General features: G+C 55.5%; 1 protein-coding gene across 7 annotated transcripts in view; it reads right to left on the reverse strand.

Annotated features, from left to right (window-relative positions):
- The window catches only part of NFASC (neurofascin), a 172,876-nt gene that overhangs the window by 46,480 nt on the left and 106,751 nt on the right, over positions 1–19,645 (reverse strand). For 4 of the 7 annotated variants that reach the window (XM_054690604.1, XM_054690606.1, XM_054690607.1 and 1 more), the window contains 5 exons: positions 14,451–14,556; positions 12,297–12,493; positions 11,751–11,873; positions 9,025–9,195; positions 5,054–5,104 (listed from right to left, as the gene is read on the reverse strand). In XM_054690604.1, coding sequence (XP_054546579.1) covers positions 5,054–5,104; positions 9,025–9,195; positions 11,751–11,873; positions 12,297–12,493; positions 14,451–14,556 — 648 coding nt within the window. The remainder of the gene's footprint in view (positions 1–5,053; positions 5,105–9,024; positions 9,196–11,750; positions 11,874–12,296; positions 12,494–14,450; positions 14,557–19,645) is intronic. The other 3 variants (XM_054690608.1, XM_054690605.1, XM_054690609.1) reach the window with 1 other exon arrangement.

Below are 19,645 nucleotides of genomic sequence, written 5' to 3' on the forward strand. Positions count from 1 at the left end.
CTTAGCAAAGACGTGGAGAGAATTAATGAGCAGAGATGACAGGAAATCACCGTGGGGCTGAGACCATTCTGCTTCTTCACTAATGGCTTTGGAAGGGGCTGGGGGGAGGGTGTTAATTGGATGAGAGAGAATGGGGAGGGGGAGAGGAAGGTGGCAGCCAAGATGGAGGAGGTGATGCACCACTCAAGCAGGCGGGAACAGCCGTGGGGGGTCGGAACCCAATGGCCTGGGGCTGGGGGAGCGACATTGAGGGTGGCTGCCTCCCTGTGGATGTGGCTGTGCGAGCCTGGGGGCCCCCGCGGGCCCGAGCCTCGCTCTCAGAGCTCTCTGCACAGTCCTATGGACATAACATGGAGGGGAGAAGAGAGGGGGCTTTCCAACCTGGAGCGGCATGGAAGCTGGGGGAGGCATTCCCTGCTGGAAGGTGTATGATTAGAAACAAGACAAGTTTAAAATACATGTAAGCTGAGCCTCCCATGGATTTAGTGGGTCTCAAACTCAGCAGGAGAGAAGAGCTGTGGAAAGAGGCAGAACTTCCCGAGCTGGGAGTCCTCGGAGAGGGCGTGTTTGCAGGGAAGGGCTGGAGAGCAGGTAAGGGGTGCCGGCAGAGTGAGGACAGAGTGGCAGGGGCCTGTCTCTGGGACACTGGGGTCTCCTGAGCCTGCTGGACTAGCTGGCGCCTGGCTGGGGTGTGGGCTCTTATCCCGGGGGCGCTCAGCTTCTCTCCATCAGCCCCCAGGGATGCATTTCACCAGTCGGTGTCAATTTTCTTCTTTGGTCAGAGGAAGAAGGGGTGAAACAGGCAGACAAGGTCAGGCCGCGGGCACAATACATGGCACATAGCGGGTGTCCGTAAATGTGTGTAGGTGAACGAATTAAAGGGGACAAGAGACGAAAGGGCAGCACTAACGCCAGAAGCTACTTCTCTTTCTGTAGATGTCCTCACCTGTCCACAGCACGCATGTACGACTGTGGCTACGGAAGGGTTAATCCATTATGTGGTTAATTGGTTACCGTCTGTATCTATAGCTCTTATGGCATCCGGCTCGCAGTACCAAGGCCACCTGATACCAAAGCAGTAGCTTCCTCCCACCGATCGTCACAGAATTATCAAAATGGTACAAGGTCAAGTCACCACGAGAGGGAGGTGCAGGTCAGCAGGCCCTGGTGTCAGGTTGGTGGGTCTGTTGAGAGTGGGGACCCCAGGAATATATGGAACAGGTTCTAGTCGTTGGTGTACACCCGCCATGCAGGGACAGGATCTGCAGACGCCAGCCTGACCTGCAGACATTTGATTCTCACCATCGCATGGAGACCACAAGCACTCGTGACCCGCGGAGCATGAAGCCAGGAAGCAGGGGCAGGGAGCAGAGCCCTACAGGCGCCGTGGCCGCCACAGCTGTGACGGCAGAGGCCAGAGCAGTACTTCACTGGGGGAAGTGGGCTTGAAACCATGGGATGATCCCAAAAGGATCATGGATTTAGCCAGAGGTCAAAAACATAGGGAAGAAGACCCTAAAAGTCAGAGGTGATGACCAGGGCGGCGCTAGCGCCTCCACCCACAGCCTCTTCACAACAACTGGGAGCAGCACACCCATTCCCCACAGCTCTGTGAAGTCACAGACTTGTCCACGGTCACAAGCCAGTTATGTTTTGGATCCTGGGCCACTCGGCACCAAGCTCCTGCTGCTTTGCACTGGTTTTACTCCTCGATGTTGCTTCTCTGCAAAGGAGGCCTTGCTGTCCCACCTTCTGGCAGTTGGCCTTGGGGTACATTTCTTGCTCAAACCAAAGAAAAGAAAAATCTAAAAATCTTAGTGAAATGCCCTGGTGGACTTCCCCAACGCCTTCTCCTCAAATCTGTCCTCAGCGGCTCAGCTAAGATCCTGCTTCTCCTCAGAGGCTTTCAAGTGAACACAGGCCCAAGCTGGAAAATAAAGCTGGGGAGGGAATTCAGAAGCTTTTGGCCTGGATCCTTAAGGCTTGGAAAGCCTACAGATGAGCCGGGGACATGGCACCACTGAGATGAGAGGACTGGACCCCAAGGGGAGGTTACGGGGACTTAGGGGAAACTGATGAAGGGTGACCCGACTGGGAGCTACTGCTCCCAAAGGAGGGTGACTAATTTCCCTGGAGAAGGGACAGTCTCTGAGACAGGGAAGCATTAGATGAAACTCTAGGAGACGCCAGAAGGTGACGAGGCAGCGTCTCACTGCATGGCCCAGGACATCCACTCTTCCACCGTAGTCAGGGATGCCAGGAGAGGCTGTCCAGCCTGATGACCTTCTGTTATCCTCCCTATTCTTCGGGGCTAGGGTCAGACCTAACGCCTGATCAAGCTCAGAATCCAGATGCTCAAACTCATGCCTATGAGGATTCAGCGCCTCCCACACAGGCCCACTGCCCTCTCGGCCAAGGGCAGCCACCCTCTCCTGCAGCTGCAGCTGTGGCTCAAGCGTAGGGTTCCAGTGGAATCTGGTTAGCAGGGGGCACCAGGAGATGGCACTGTCTCAACCACCTTGGCTTTACAGGGCCAGTGAAAAGCGCCTCTTGATCATCCCCCGCAAGAGGAAAGGTCAAGACCACCGAGAACCCGGTGGCCCCCTCAGTCAAGGGCTGCGTCTTGGCAGAAGAGAGCTCGCTGAGTCAGCTGCTTCAGAGAACCTTTGCCAAAACCAGCTTTTAGGGGCAGCTGGAGTCTGTACCACTGCTGTCAATTCTCAGAATTGAGAGCTCACGGGACTGGACTCAGGCATCTCAGTCAGTTCTCTGGCTCTGGGAATGGCTGACAGACACTCCGGAAGGTGAGAAAAACTCCTTGTCTGGTAACATCTGATGCCTTCCACGGCCAGGAAATCTCATCTAGAAGCCAAGCCCAAATCATGCAGCATCGGAGCCTCTCCTTAGCCAGTGCTCAGAACAGCCGAGGACCCGGGCAGCGTTCATTTCCTCTGTCTGCCCCAACATCTCTGCCTCCACAGGGATGGCTTCCTGCAGCATGCTGCCGCTTTGCCCTTGACTTCTCCTCGAGTTTTCCGTGTCTCTCTCAATGTCAGAAGCACAGAATCCTCATGCGGTCGACACCGAGCTAGTTCTCCCCATACCACCAGTGGGTACCCTCCAGGTGCTGGTCTCCATCCAGCACCATCCAGGAGCCACACACACACTCTTCTGCTTGATCTGCATGGCAGTCCCACAGGGAGGGGACACACCCATTTTGCAGGTGAGGAAGTTAAAGTTCTGAGTTGTGGGTCTGTTCCAGGCAGCCCACCCGAGGGTGCTCTCTTCAGTCCTTGTCTTCTTACCCGGGCATTTGGGATGGGGAGCTACCCTCTCAGACCACCTCTCTGCTACTCCGCAGGTCAGGGGTATCCAGCACACGTTCAGAGGATACCAACCCACGGTAGAAATCACCAGAAGCAAATGATAGAAGAGAAATAGCACATTTCCAAAGGCAGACAGCTGCCCTGGTGTTTCTCATTGCACTGTCTCTGTCCAGCTGCCTGCACTCAAGAGGAACTTTATCTTCCCTTCTTTCTTTTTATTTTCTGCCTTTCTGGAAGCAGTTGCCCTAGCTGTCCTTCCCTTTAATGTCACAGTCTTCCCGGTCGGCTTCATACTTGGCCAGTGCAGTTCTACCTTGGACTGAAGAGGACGGGTCAGCCTCCAGGGGAGACCTTCTGAGCTTGGTTCCAGAGCCCTGGGCGGTTCTGATAACTCCCACTCACTCGCTTGTAATATTGGCCACTGGTCACAAACTAGGTCAGCGGCTGGAATCATTCAAACACATCCTGTTGGTAAAACCACCTCAGGGCCTGCAAGTTCCAAGTGGCTGAGATTATGTGCAGTTCAGAGCGTGGACCACATGGTCTCAAAGGGACCTGCTGGCCTGATACACAACAGCTTTAAAAATGCTTCAGTAATAGATCACCCAGAATCCAGTTTTGCAAAGGGATCATCCCACACCAGCGCTCTGGGGTCATCCCACCATGGTGGCTGGCCCCATTATTTGAAAACAATGTCCAGAATGCAGCGAAGATCCTGCTTCCTGGGGCAGTCCCTCTCTTGGGCAGGACCTCAGAGCGCCTCTTGCTGCTTGGTGTCAAGTTAGAGCCTCTGCTTCATTCCTGAGTGATCCCATCCCCCACTCCAGAAGCAGACCATCGTTTATATTAGCACATCACAGTGCAGACACTTCCTATCTATTTGAGCCTGCAATGACCCCCCTGGGGACTTGCAACCTCAGCTTCCAAGGCATAACTGATGATGGGGGCCAGCTGCCTCACTACAGCAGGCAAATGAGGATTCCTCTGGCTGCTCAAGGAAAGCGAGACATTCTTGAGCAGGCATGGGGAGAAACTCAGGTGTGGAAACAGCCAATTACTCCATTAATCAGAGTAAGCGAGCAGCTGTGTGATAAATTAGAAACAGGCTTCACAGAGATTGCCCCATGAGAACGCATGGGCTGGCGGGCACTGGATTCGTGCATGCCCCCAAAGGGGAGAAGTGGCAGAGGCGATCCCCCCACTTCACTTGTGTTTACCTTGGAAGAAAACTCAGCGTGTGGGACCTGTAAAACAGCACCCTCAGTAGCTGAGACTATTGCAATGCAGTTCACATCCGGCCAGTTAAGAGTTAACTAAACACACACTACAGAGCTTGCTGTGCTCTTTCAGCCAATAACTGCAACCCAACGTCCTGTTTCCTTCTCACTATGGCAGCTCACCTAATCTCAGGCAGTCTCTAACCATCCAGCACTGATTCTGAAGTGTCTACTGAGCCCCTCCAAGAAGCTCTTTTCAAGCCCAGGTTTGAACCATTTGTCCATAGTGCAACTCCTGAGGCCTGCATATCAGAGGAGACTCACAGCCACATGAGCCCCTGAGCTCCCCAACGGGCCGCCCCCCTTCAATCAGCACTCTCTGGAGGTGGCGTGAGGATCTGGCCTGGCCAAGGGCCACCCAGCATAAGTTAATGACATGCTATCAGTCAAGTTAGGCAAACAGGGGTTAGGACAGGCAAGGTTACTCCCAAGGTCACCGCAGCGACTCACCACTGTACATGTCAGGGTGGTTTCGTAAGGACGAGTCATTATGGGGGTTGTCTGCAATAAACAAAAGAGGGTGAGCAAACAGGAGGGCACGGAGCATCAACGGTGAGAGAACAAACAGAAATGCAAAGCCACAAAAACAACTAAGGCGTTTTGCAAAGGAAAGTCGTGGCGTATTTGGAAAGGAAATCTGCTTGGTGAAGAACAAGCGACACAAAACGGCCCCCAATAGGGAAGAAAAGGTTAAATCCTGCAAAAGAAAGCAATAATAAAATAAATTTCTTTGTAATTAAAGAAATTAAACTTGGCCTTTAGTTGTTCGGTCCTATTATGTTTTCAAACAAATGAGATAAGGATTAGTGGTTTCCTGTAGCAGACTTTGGAACCATCCTTTCCATCAAAATCCTCAGTTCCCAGGACTCTGGGTCAGGCCAGCTCCCAGGACGGCTAAGGAGAAAGGAATGTCAAGTTCAACCTGAAGCAGAAGCTAAGAAGGTGAACGAGAGGAGAGACAGTCCAAGGGAGATAGCTCATCATCAGAGACAGCAGGGCAGGGGGACCTTGCACAGGGCCCTGCAAGCTTGTGCTGACCGACAACAGACACCCTTAAGCTGACCAGCGGGCACCACCTTGGTTTCCGAGATGATGCCTGTAGATGGTGTGGTAGGCAGAAAGGTCTCATACTGAGAGCACCAGGGAAACAGGGAGAGCTAAGCTGAGGTCCAGATTTCAGACCAGAGAGGGAGCTGGGACAGGAGAGGGAGCTGTGAGCTCTCTGCTCTGGGATGGGAAGAGCCAGCTGAGCAGGCTGGAGAGTCACTGTTCTCCAGATTGGTTTGGGATGAACATGTTCCTTAAGGAGCAAGATAGGAGTCTTGGTTTTCCAAAGCTAGGTGATCAAAACCCTTGGGGATTTAATTCTTCACAAGAAAGACATTTGGAACAGGGCACGTGGTCATGCCAATGCCCTTAAGTAGCTTTTCACTCCTCTGCCATTGTTCCCTTCCAGACACTGGACTCAGGTTTTGACAGAACCAGCAGGGGGTGGAGTGAGGCTGACTGGAAGCCAAGCAGACAGCCCCAGAACCGGGAACACAGCCCAAGGGCCTGCAAGAGGGGCTGCGCCAGGACATTTGCATATCCGCAGGCAGAGTAAGTCCTCTGACTTCAAGGGGTCTGTGAGCTCCTTCCTGGCATTGCACAGTGCCTCAATCTGCCCCACATTCAGGAGGGAGATTTCACTGTCCAGAACTTTCCTTTGAGATGGGGTGAGCTGCAAGAGACCTCGCTGAGGTTGGGAAGTCGGGTTGGGTTTATCTGGAGCTCAAGGTGGGGATGTATCTAGTAGGGAATGAGAAGGGGCGGGTGGCAGAGGGTCTGAGGGTCTTGGCGACGCCCCTCCCTGGGGAGGCCAAGACCTCACAGAGGTGAATCAACCTCTCTGTGCAGAGAAACTCCACCTCAGAGTTTGTGGATTCCAGTGCACATCTGAGAATTCAGGGGTCTCTCTGACATCTATGGGGACATCACTCAGCCAGCAGGCGTTAGAAGGAAGCAGGGTTAGTGCTCCACACCTGCCTCAGGAAGAACCACCCTTCCCCCACCACAGGAGGAGGCCCAGGAGCCAGGCCATGCTGGGCAGCATGGGGCAGGCACATCTCTGAGAGCCCGGCTTGCCGTCGACCTCTGTCTATCCCAACACAGAGCTTTGATACCTTCCTCGCCTTGTTTTTATCACGGGTAACACAGAACTGATAGAGATGAAATTTATTTCTTCCTCAAGGGGCAAACTGAGCCGGAAGCCCTGGTGAGAGGGTTTTGAAGCTGTCCCAACTGGCCGTTGGCTCCCACCCCCAGACCTGGTTCCGAAGGTACAAAAAAGGCCTGTGTCCTCTCCAGGCAGGAAAGACAAGAGAACACAAGGGCACTATTTTCAGCAGCTGTGCCCAATTCTGGGCTGGCGGGGCCGCCAAAGCTACAGCTGGTGGGGTGCCAGGAAGCTGATGGGACTCCGTTCCCATCACCCCACAGGGTTCTCATCATTTTTGGGGGAAGAGTTTGCAGCGCAGTAGGGGACCCAGAAATGAAGCAGAACAAACTTCCTTTACCTCCTCTGCTAGAGAAAAGGATGTTTGTGGCATATCCAACCTCTAAACGTTGCCGAATCTCTAGCTGCTTAAATCCATAGAGGTTTTTCACCATCCTATTGCCCTGCCTTTACCCTGTGAGATGGTAGGGGCTGCCGAGTGGCACCCCGGAAGGGCAACCTGTGTCTCCCCCAGGAAGCTGGCTGGCTTCAAGCGCTGTGCTGGGCGGGAGAAAGGAACCTGGGTGATGGCCCTGAGGCTGTCCAGAGGCTAGCGCTGCAGCACCCTGCTCTTGGCATTCCCGCCTCCCCCATGGCTCTGTCCTGGTTCTGGAGGTCATTCTGGGTCCTGAGTAGACCACACTGTCCTTCCCAGCTCAGCCAGCTGGCAGGTGACAGCTCCTGACGTACACCGAGGACACACTTCAGACAACCCAACTTCCTCCTCTAGGGGTCCCCCACCTGGGGCCCGGGTCTGGAGTAGGAGAGCCAGCCTCAGGCTGGGCAGCCAGGCCAGGAACACTCGGGGCTTGCCTGGGTGTTTGGACATCCTGTTGGCTATCAAGTTATGAGCAGCACCGTGCCAATTCAGAACAGTGACTGAGGAGCTGCAGAGGCAGGAGGTAAAATGGGGATATGGGGTTCAAAGAGAGAGGAGAATAGAAGAGCAGAGGGGGGAAAATAGGAAGGAGGTAAAAAAAAAAAAAGGAGTGGGAAGAAAAGGAAGAGAAAGGAAGCAAACATATGACAGGAGAACAGAAAGGAGGCTGTTTCTGGTGGCTCCAGCCCCCTATGGGGAATGGGGAGGGGGCTGGTCCCTCAGCACCACCTGCTTCTACCTGCAGCAGGGGGTGGTGGGGAAAGAGAGTGGGAAAGGGTCGGGCCCCAGGGGTCCTGAGTGAAGAGTTCACCCAGGCCCTCCTCCGGCCCCACACCCACCCAGGAGGCTGGTCCTCAGCCACCTGCATGTCACCCTCAGCCTCTCTCTGACCCGGGCAAGCAGCCAGGTCCTCCCCACGTGTACTCCCCCTAAATCACCACCATCTACAATGTTGAAAACAACATTCGTGGTTGAGTCGGCCTGCACTCTGTGGATCTTCTCTGGGTGGCACGTCCCAGGTCCACAGGGGAAGCCACAGAGCCACTCAGCTTGGGCCCAAGCTCTGGCCAGCAGCCTGGCAGGAGGAGGGTCTCTGCACTGACTAGCTTCTCTCTCCCCGCTAAGGAGGTTCACCAAGGCTACGATGGGTTAGGAAACAACTCGCTTGGGTACCAGTCAAAAAGAATGGGAATAACAACAAAAACAAATAAAACAGAAAAATAAGTCTGTAAACATAAGTCTGTAACTTGCAAATATAGACATCCCATATGGTTCAGCATGTACAATTCATTTTGGTGTGCTCACTAATGTGGATACTGTGTGTTGTGGCTTTAGTCTAGAAATAAAGATAACCAAAGAATGACCAGAAATAAAGATACAATCAAGGAGGTTGCCCGGGAGGCTGCTGGGTGCCCCCTTAATGCAGGGCTCCTAAACTCTACTGTTTGACCCAAGCCACTGAGCACTGAGGAAGAAGAGAGCCTGGGGCTGCCCGGACAGAACAGGGCTGGGCCTGGGGGTGAGGCCAAGCTTGCCAGCAGATCCTGATGCCCAGGAAAGTCTGGGGAGCACTGATTAGTGCTTCTCAACCAACAAAGCAAAGATGCATTCAGGTTTCAGAATCAAGAGGCATGTTGAAAGGCAGTGGGACTAGCTCGGGTACAACGAGCTGCAAGTACTCCTAGGTCAGCCTCAGAGACAAGTCTCTCCCAGATCAGGTACCTAGGACTGCGTGGGCTTGGTAGGCTCTGCCCCTGGCCCCCACCCCAGGCAGGGACCTGCACTTACTGGTGAGGACCTTGAGGGTGAAGGGGTTTTTCTGCTGGATGGTGTGGGTGAAGTGGAAGCGGGCATTGCAGCTGTAGTCGGTCTGCATATCCTGCAGCATCACGTTAGAGAAATACAGGTCTCCGTTATGGCCCTGGGAGACACGCTTGTCTTGGGTGATAGGCTCCATGGCTGGAAGGAAGCAGAGGGACAGGGGAGGTTAGCAGTAGTGATCAGAACGACAGTCACCGTGGTGGTGCTGGAGACTGAGGCCCGCAGGGGGCCAGGCGGGGTCAGGCGTCCAATGTGCATGGTGTGGTCTGATCTTCTCAACTCTGAGGGAGGGGCCTGTTCTATTTTATAATAAGGAAGCTGAGGTTGCACAGCAGTCAGGGGAGAGTAGGATTCGGCCTGCCTGGCCTGCCTGCCCAGCACGCCCACCTCTAGACATTTTTGAATGTCTGTGTTCGTCACTGACCCTAGGGCCAAAGGGATGGAACACAGCCCTTCCAATGCTCACCAGACCCGGAGTCAAACTCTCCTGCTAGAGAAGCAAGCCCTCAGAGGGCAGGAACCCAACCCTTTTTCATCATTATACCCAGCACCAGCCTCAGGACCTGGCACAGAGTAGGCACAGGTCACTAAATGAATTTGAACTTGGCTTTGCAGCATTTAATCAAAAATTTAACCAAAAATTATAAGATGAATCTGTTTTATTTGTAGCCACCCCCCAAAAAGAAAAAAGCATCCCCAGTTGTAATTGTAAGATACACCCCAATCAATGAAGCACACCATCAATCTGAGGACACCTTTCAATATTAGAGCTATTAAAATACCAGCACCTGTGCTTTTTAGAAGTAATGACATCATAGGAGTGGCTGAGAACATTGACTACAATATCGAAATTTTTTTTCAAGTACTGTGTCTTATGTAAACTCAAAGAACCAGGTGTTTCCAGGTTGTTAGGTTTATAAAAATATACTTACAAGGCTGATGACTTATAGATATCTCCTTATTGTTAAAAAAACAATTGCATTTAAGTCACCATTTCTTGAAGCACAAGGATGCCAACACTCCCATGTTGGGCTGTCAGCTCTTCAAATCATATATCAAAGATTTACTGTAGTGCCAGGCACTGTGAGAGGGGTTGGTGAGAGAGAGAGGCAGAGGGCAGAGACAGTTCCTGCCCTCACAGAGCCTGTTTCTTTACTAAAAGCAGCAGAGCCTGTGGTGAGAGGCCCCTCTATGGGCCTTGAGCTAGCACTTGAGGGTTGCTGAGAAGGCAGAAGGGAAAGAGCTAAGAGCTTTTTCAGGCACAGAGCGTGTGCTGAGGTCAGAGCATGGAGACAGCTGGGGGCAGGGGGCGGGAGGAGGCTGGAGGGGCTGGGCACCAGGACAGAAAGGAGTCTCCTGTCAGGGAAAGGCATCTGAACTTTGTCTGAGGTGGTGGGGGAGTGACAGGGACATATGAATGAATGAGACGAGGAGATTTTCATTTCAGAAAGACCAAGGAGGCCAGTTGTGGGTAGTTGTCCCGACCTAAGGGAAAGCTGGGGGTGGGCTTTGCTGGAGAGAGGCCGGCGGGGGTGGACAGAGGAGGACGGTCGTGGGGTCTGCTCAGGAGGCAGGTGGACACACTTGGTGATGAGTGTGTTGTGGGGATGAGAGAGGAGTGTGGGAACGTCACCTAATGAGTGAGCCAACCCTCAGCCCGGGGCCGGGAAGCTTAGCCCCCAGACAGGCACCGTGAGGAGGGAAGGGAGGGACAGTGACTGGCCACAGTCGTCCTCACCCTGCACAACACTCACAATGCTCTCACTGACAGGGCAGCCTCTTTTGGAAGCAGGCTGTGAAGACCCAGGGGTGGACAGAACAACGGAAGACAGGCAGGCAGGAGGATCTACAGACGCTGGGGCAGCAGGTGGGTGAGGAGGGAAGTGGGAGGGGAGGGGGGTGTGTAGGTGGGTGGGGGGGTGTGGGTAGGGAGGTGGGGGGTGGGTGGAGTGGGGGAGGAAGAATGGCAGGAAGGGAGGCAGGAATGGAGTGAGGGAGGAAACCAGAATGACACAGCTAGAAAGCAGTCAGTCCTCTCTTTGGCTGTGTAATGCCCCCTCGCTTTTATTTTAATTGAAAACATGGGAAGAAACTAAGGTCCCAAGTGTTATACGAGTCTCCAAGTCCCTGTCACAACTGAACCAGGGATGCTCTGAATGTCAGTAAATCTGAGCAATGGTACACCCTATCTCGCTATCAAACCTTTATCAAAAGTTTCACTTCTTTATCCCCCTTCTGTCCTATAGGAAGAGAAAATCAGAGTAAATCCAGGCTGACCAAAGGCTGCAAGCAGAGCCCTAGCAGCAACCTGCCTTCAACTGGTCTATTGAAAGCCTGTTCACCTACTTCTTGCCCTTCTTCATCACAAATATCACCAAACACTTATTCTGGAAAATTCTAAGCACTTTGGATGTATTAACCCGATTATTCTTATAATAGTTCTGGTAGATAACGACAATTATCAATCCTGTTTTTTCCAGAAGAGGAAAGTGTGGTCCAGAGACCACACCTGAGGCAACTCCATCAAGGTCACACAGCTCGGAGCAGCTGGGCTAGGAAGTGTCTAGTCAGACCCTGCCTCTCAGCCACGGGCCTCCTGACCTGCTTCTCACCAGCCAGGGTCTTCTGGCCTCAGGCAAGCCCCTCCCCATCCACACACCCACTTCACTCCCTCACCAGGTCCAGAGACTTACAGCTGCTCATCCAGAAAATGACGGGGGATGGGAGTCCGGGCGGGGGGTTGCACTGCAGTGTCAAGGGGGCGCCTTCTTGAACTACAACAGGGTCCAGGTTTTCCTTGGGCCACAGGGGAGATTCTGGGGAGAAACAGAGCAGGAGAAATGTGGGCGTTGGCTGGGGCCAGGGCAAGGGGCAGGCTAGATGCAGTCATGCCAGGAGCGAAAGAAGAGGAGCTGGGTGAACAAGGGTGACAGGGCCCGGGGTCTAAAGGTGGCCAGCCCATAAGCAGTAGGTGGCGGGAGAGAGGTTTCTGTCTGGGAATACGCCTCCTCAGAGGCTCCTCTCCTTCCCCTTCTCTGTGCTCAGCAGCTGGTGGCACTGTTCAAGGTTCTAGTTTGGAAGCTTCCTTTCCAAGGAATCTTTTTGTGTTGGGGGAGGTGCACCCCACTCAGGCAGAGGAGCAAGCAGGACATGCAGGGCACCAACAGGCCAAGGGGGACCCTCTGGAATGACCCTCTGTCCAAGAATTGGGGTAAGTGGCCCTGCCCCAGGCTACTCACTGGACACCTGCAGACGGATCCGATTGGAGAGGGCAGTACCAAATTTGTTGCGGGCGAAGCACTGGTATTCCCCCTCGTACTCCTCCGGCCGCCCCCCGCTGCGGAAGTCAATCACCAGGGTCCCAGACCGCCTCCTCATTGACACCCGGGGGTCCTTGGCAATGTTGAAGAACCTGCTGTTTCGAGTCCAGTGGAAGCTGTGGAAAACAAGGAGCAGAGTTGCAGGGGCAACAAAGAGAGATAGGATGGGTTCCAGCCTCCAGAGGAGTTTTGGGGCCCTAGTCCCCATCTCTGCCCCATGACTACAACTCTATGCCAGTAGGTTCCAGGTGGCTGAGCAGTATCCAGCGGGGATGCCTGTCAATGCAGAGTCCCACGTCCCACCCAGGTGTACCTCCAGAACCGGCCCCTGTCAGTATCTTCAGGCCCAGTGAGGGTGGTAGTCATGGCTCCAGACACCCAAGCACCCTCAGGGGATTATGTTCTGTGAGAAGTGAAGTGATTCTGACTTTTTAAAATCCCAAGGGAGCTGCTGCCTCCACCCCAGGGTATTTGCATGGTTTACCCAACACAAAGGCCTAGGGGCCTGTGCTGTTCCTCCTGCCTCCTTAACCTGAGGCATGGACAGGCCAAGTGAAATGGCTCAGGGTGAGGGGTCGTGCTCACAGGAGGGGCAGCCTTGAAGAAAAAGCAGCCTTAATAACACTGAACCCTAAAGTGAGGAGACCAGAATGTGCGTCTGCCTCCCCAGAAGCATGCGTCGCAGCTACAAAGTGGTGGCCTTAAAAGACACCCGAGAAGCAGAAGCAGTGGTAGACTGTCCCCGCAAGGAGCCATGGGGGGAAGAACACACCTCAGGCACAATGGCCCAGCAATGCCCAGCAGGCAGTGATGGGCTGCAGGTCCCTGGGTCCCAGGCAAACCCGGGGCAGAAGGCTGCCCCACACGGGCTCGTCCTGCCTCGGTTCCCCTGCTGAGCCAGGCACGTGGGGCCTTGGGGTGTCTGGGTCTGAATACAAATCTGGCCTGAGGCTCCTGACAGGTCCACACGTGAATGCTTCTCTTGATAGAGAAACCTGACCTTGGGTGTCAGAGGCCCAGGCAGGCCCAGCCCCGTTCAGATTGGGTGGCCTTGGACAAGACACCATCTCCCCACCTCCCTTCTTCAAGAGGACAGGGCCGCTCCTTGAGGGCAGCGAGTGGTGGGCCTAACTCATGGCACGTGGCTTTCTATGCCTGCAGCATCATGTGATCTGATGTGCTCACACAAACAGGCTGAGCTCAGGGCGAGGCCCAAGGTACCTGGGAAGAGGTCCTTCCTGGAAGCTAAGCTCGGTCAGCGACTGCAGGACGTGAAGTGGTGGGGAGAACACTTCACTGAGAGTCAAACACGCTCTGGCTTCTTGATGTGAACTTAAGTCACCTATGTTTCTTCATCAGCCAAATTCCCTAGGTCTCTCCTCTGTCCCTTCACCTAGCAGGCGCCTAGTGGTACATTTGGAATGGACACATCTGATCTGCCCTAGGCACCACTGTTAGGGAGGTCTCCCATCCCACTTAACGAAGGCCAGGTGAGGCTACAGGGCATGAACACGGAGGGCAGGTGACCTGGGGGAAAGGGAGAGCACCCTCCTGTGGCCTGCCTTGCACTCTGGTGCTGTTGGAAGGAGACACGTGGGTGGGCAGGACACACGGGGAGGCTGGCATCACAGCCCTGGTCTGGATGTGGTAGCTCCTCTGTCCCAGTTTTCTGGGACCTGTTTCAGAACCCCTTTCCTGTGGTTCCCAGCCAGCAGGGGGCCTTCGACTTGCGGCCACTTTAGGCTGACCCTGCTTGTCTGGGCATTTACCCATGAGGGACTCTGGGTGTTTTCTGGGAAAGTATTATGCTTTTCTTCTTCTTGTCCGTCTCTCTGCACACTAATTCTATTAAATATCTGTCACATGAAGAGTCTGTTTTGTCTTTGAGCGCACGGATGGCTGGATGCCTTCAGAGAGTATAAGTTTGGTGGTGGCGGGGGTCCCTGAGTATCCCTCAATCGCATGCGTGCTGTCTTCTTTAAGCCCGGGGGCAAAGGAAAGGGGTGGCTGAAATGCCCTCCTAGTAGGCCCCTTCCCTCCACCCAGCCTGGGTTTACCTGCTGGCGCACTCACCTGGGGGCAGGGTTCCCCTTTGCTTCACACTCAATCAGGATGTTGTCCCGGGGGTCCACAATGTGGTCCTTCACCGACTGCTTGGTGATGGTCGGGGGCTGGGACACTGCAGTGGGGCACAGGGCAGGCAGTCAGGGCTGCAGGGCCCCGCTTGGGCCCTGGCTTGGGGAATGGCTGAAATCAAGAGCCTCAGGAACCACAGCACAAATGGGGGATGCACAGTGCCTGTTTGAGAGACCCTGCTCCCTGAGCAGGCTTGCAGGAAGGGGGTGCACGTCAAAGACTGAGGATAAGAAGGCGCCCTTCGACATCTCACAGACTCCCAATGAGGAACAGAGGGACGGGTGGCAGTTTGCCCTCCTGGTACCCCAGTGCTTAGCACAACATCCAGGGCATGACAGTTCTTGATAAATGTTTGTTGAATGAATAAAGGACTAAAAAGTAGCCAGGTTTTGAGAACTTCGGGGCCATGATCTATCTGAACCTTTGAGGGTCAACAGATGGCCCAACTGTGGTGAGGCTGGGGCTGAAAGACGAAGCCTTAGTCCCCAGAGAACTCCGCAGGGACAGGTCTCCTCACTACTGCCCTGGCTCCAGTGGACTTTCCGATACTGTGTCAGCGCTGGAGGTTGGGGGAGCAGGGCCCTTCCTACCCGCCTGCTCCTCTGCCTTTCCCAGCAGAAGGATGCTGGGGTGAGGCTCTTTCCTTCCTGCAGGGAGAGGCCCCATGGCAGGGCTCAGGTGTCAAGAAGCCCCCCAGGCAGGGTGAAGAGGCCGCGAGTCCCCAGGTGTCTCACCTGGCCTTCCCGCCGCAGTCTGCCCGCCACCTCCCAGAGCCCGCGTGCAGAGGCGCCCAGGACTTACACTCACTCTGAATGCTGGCTGTTAGTCCCGCAGGTTAGCATTGGGAGGGAAAAGAAGACACAGTTATCTCCCACCTCTGCTCTCCCCGGTTCCTCACACCCAGCGTGCAAGGAGAGGGGTGAGCTGGCAAGGTGCACGGAGCTCTCCTCCCAGCTGCAGGCTTGGAAGAGCCAGATGGGCTGGGGACGCAGCCAGTGCACACTCCTGGGGAGACCAGCTTCTGACCACGTGAAGGTGTCGCCAGGGACGTCCCAATGTCCACAGTGACAGAGCGCGGCTCTGAAGAGCTGCCCGCATGTCTGGAAGCCACTGAGGGCACCGGTCTCTGGCCAGCAGGGCCAGGCTGAGGTTGTGGGGCCAGGAAGGGGAGGTTGGAGGCACAGCCACAGGCGAAGCCCAGGCTCAGAGGCCCGAGTGCCCACCAGGTCACATGTCTCTCGCACCAAAGTGCCCTCGGCCGCCCTCTGGACAGATGAATGCTCGTCCTGTGCTCACGGTGGACATTGCCTGTGCTCTGGGGCGAGCAGCACGCTGCCTTCTCTGGGCATCTGACAAAGGGGTGCAGGTGGGACACAGGTCTCCCGGCCCTCACCTGAGAGGAGGTGTGCTCGTCACAGCGCATATGTGAGCTCTGGGTTCCACAAGCTTTGACAAGCCTGTGAGTGACCTGGGGGGTCTGACTCAAACGCAGGTTTTGATTCCCTTGGACTGGGGCCTGGGGTTCTGCATTTCTGACAAGCAGCCAAGTGATGCCGCTACTGGTGGTCGGGGAGCACATTTTGACTAGCAAGGTCTCGGATAAAACTCACAGGAAAGGAAGCACGTGTTGCCATAACGTCTAAGATGTCTTTACGATAACGTCAGACAGCGACGCGCCTCACATCCCGGGCTGGTGTGGCTGCGAGATGCCGTGCTGATGGCCAGGGCAGACTTTTGGGGCAAGGCCATGGGGAGAAGTGGTCACGTGAGGTGGAAGCGGGGCCCTGGCTCGGAGAGGGCTGCCTGGAGAAGGCGGTGCTAAGACAGGACGACAGAGGCACGGGCGTCCCGGGAGTGAGGACAGACGTGGGTGGGGTGTGTGTGGCAGGAACAGGAGACCTGTTCTACACTTTCAGGAGATGGAAGTCCTGAGAATAAGACCCAGGTGGACGCAGGATTCGTGGCGCGGGACAAGGGAGAGAGGAATGGCTTCCCATCTGCCTGGGGCGGCTGGGGCAGGGGACAAGGAATGGAAGAAGCAGGGAAGCAGAAGCCCCGGTTTCTGCTCAAACCCTCCCGAGGGCTTGGCATGGCAGCACCGTCACCCATATAGGGCTTTCCCACTGGGGACCCAAGAATGGTAAATTCTGGGAATGGAAGGGGGTGGGTGGAGGACAGGGCCGTTTTCAGGGGAAGAAGGGCTTACACTTGACCTTCCTCTGACCCCGCTTTCCTGGTGCCTGATGGGTAGTGGGTCTGGTGGGTCCCCACACATAGCGGGGGCTCTGGCCTCGCCCTGGGTGGCAGGCTGACAAAGGGGCTACTTTGCCACACAGGCTGTGAGCTCCTTTTTATAGACAGGCGTACAGGACGGTGACAGTTCTGAGGAAAGTGCCCTAATACTGTCCAGGGAGCCCCCAATTCCTAGAAGGAGAATCATTGCGTCCAGCCCACATGGGATGGTTGTTGCAGAACCGGGACAAGACCCGAGGCCTGATACGGAGCACTTACAGGTCCAGCCTTGGCCAGAGGGGGTGGGCTGGCCAGGCGGGGCCAAGGCTCTCTGTTCTCCACATTAGGACAGCAGAGATTCGGGGGAGAGCTTGAGGCGAAGGCTCTCAGCAGCTGGAGCTGGCTGGTTGCTCCCCTTAGCCCCCGCTGAAATTGGGCCAGAGGCCTCTTGAGTGTCCATTTGCTAAAAGGAGGACTGATACCCGCAGTCCCCATGTGCCACTGAGGAATTCATTGCAGGGGAACAGGCAACCCAGGAAGAAGCCACCGGAGAAAGTGGGGACCATCTGTCTAGGGACAAGGGCAACCTGCCCAGTCCTGTGGCCCCACATTACCCGCCTGCCCTTCTCTTCACTGGAACACGCAGGGTGAGGGCAAGTGCAGGGGGAGTTTGTTTTTCTGGCTTCCAAGAGAGAAGAAGCCCCTTCCACTGGGCTCCACCTGGACGCAAGGTCTCTCTGTCCTGGCACCTCTCTCCTTTCCCTGACTCTGACTCTACAGAGCCCGTGCCTCGGAGGATGGGGCACGTGTGAGCATGAGCTGTCAAGCTGTCCTCAGCGCTATTTGGGAGGAAGCTGGGGGAGAGCATTTCTCCCCCGACTCCTGTCCTCTGCGAGTCTAGGAGAAAAATGCCGAGTCCTTGACACAGGGAGGAGGACAGAGGGGCAAGCTGCCCACAGACTCACTTCTGGCCAACCAGCCCTGGGTGATGGTGCGACCCTTTGCTTTTTCCAAAGGTCACGCTGTTTTCCAGGGCCGGGGTAGGTGGGGGTGCACGTGACTCAGCTGGCAGAGCCCAGGGAGTTGGAAGCCAGCACGTCTGTGGGGCTTGTGGGCAGCCTGGGACTCCCCACGGCAGGGGAATGCCCCTGTGCTCTGGGCACAGATAACGCCCCCTCCCCTAAGGAGCAAGTGAACGGCGGGCACGCTGGCAGGGCAGCTTGTGGCTGGGGTCACCTCTCAGTGCTTGCTCTTAGGTCATTTCCATATTGGGGTGTAGGGAATAGCTGCAGTAAAGGGGGCTGCAGGTCTCTCTCCTGCCATCTGTGTCAACATGGAAGGACCGGGAGGGCTCTGTGCTAAGTTACACCAGTCAGAGGGACAGATGTTGCACTTCTCACTTATAAGTGGAATCTGAGATAAAATCAAACTCAAAGAAATGGGAGAATGGTGGTTGCCAGGGAATGGGGGGTTGTTGGTCCATGGGTACAGGGCACGTCTGGAGATGGGCGAGCAGTGAGGAGTACGGCCCCATCACACACTTGAGAGCTGCTAAGAGCAGACATAAACGTCATGGCACACAGATGGAGGTCATACGAGACGACAGAGGCCTGGCTGGACTTCCCGTGGTGACATGTCACACACATGTCCAACCATCGGGCTGTGGCCCCAAACTCACATGTGCTCTAAGTCAATCGTCAGGGCGGGGATGGGCTGAGTATCTGGACAGCGAGTGCCTGCCGGGCTGAGGCGGGACCCTTGGCGAGGAGGGCCTCATCCTTGAAGTGCTGGCTGCTGTCTCCTGTGTTGGGCTCTGCCGTCGCCAGGGCCGTGGCCCTGCAGCAGCAGGGTAAGCACAGGTGCATGAGGGGTGTCCGGAGGCAGCGCCCCCGGGGCAACCTGCTTCACTCAGGGCAGCACAGCAGCCTCCGAGGCTGGCTGGGCTCTGCCACTGACGGGCCAGGGAATCGGCTTGTTTTTCTGCACCTCAGTTTTCTAAACTGTCAGCCAAGGGCAGCGGCGACTTGATGGATTACGTGTGAGCACGTGTGATTCCAGTGAGTTCCAAGAACAGGAAGCAGGATGAGCAGGTAGGGGTGGGGCATGCTGAGTGTCAAAACGGGGGGCAGGAGGGTCCAGAGACCGGGGTTCATCTGTGACTACCACCCATTTGCTGTGTGACCCCAAGCATGTGAGGGCCAGGGTTTCCATAACACCAGGGGGCGCCCTGCAGGCCCCCTCATGACACAGAGTGGGGAGACAGTAGGGGGCGGTCCAGATTTTCCCTGCCAGGGCTATACTTCCAGGAGAGTGGCTGCGGGGCTGCCTGTGGCTCCGCTAGTGCTGCAGAAACCAACGTCATACCGTCTATTTCTAGGTCCCCCTTGCAGGATCCTCTCACCCACTGGCCTCCGGGATCAAAGTGGCAGGGGAGTGAGTGAGGAGAGGCTGCAAAGAGAAATGAGCCTTCACCACTTTCCTGATAACCCAATTTCCTCTGCACCCCCTGCCCCCCAGGGATGTGGCCTGATCTTGCTCCTTATTAGACTGTCTGCCTGGGGCTGTTAATGAGAAGCGCTCCTTGAGCCAGCGCCACAGATGGTCTCCACAGGAACAGTTCCCGTCACACACCCCTCCCCACCCTCCAAGTGCACAGGCTACACACACACACACACACGCTGCACAGGGAGCCCTGCCTGCCCTGCTCCTGTCCCCCTGTGGTGACAACTGGCCTTCTCTCACCCAGGAGTGCCCGCTCCTCTGGGCAGCTGTCACTGGTGAAGTGGGTGAGGGGCTGAGACCCCCGCTGCTCTCCTCCTGCTAGTTCCAGGCCAGGGTGTGGCTGAGGAGGGTCAGCGGGGGTTCTTGGAGGCCTCTCCCGCACCTCCCTGGGCAACTGT

The sequence above is a fragment of the Talpa occidentalis genome, unplaced genomic scaffold (genome assembly GCF_014898055.3).
Source record: "Talpa occidentalis isolate TD23 unplaced genomic scaffold, MPIMG_talOcc4v2.1 talOcc4.8, whole genome shotgun sequence".
Taxonomy (NCBI): domain Eukaryota; kingdom Metazoa; phylum Chordata; class Mammalia; order Eulipotyphla; family Talpidae; genus Talpa; species Talpa occidentalis.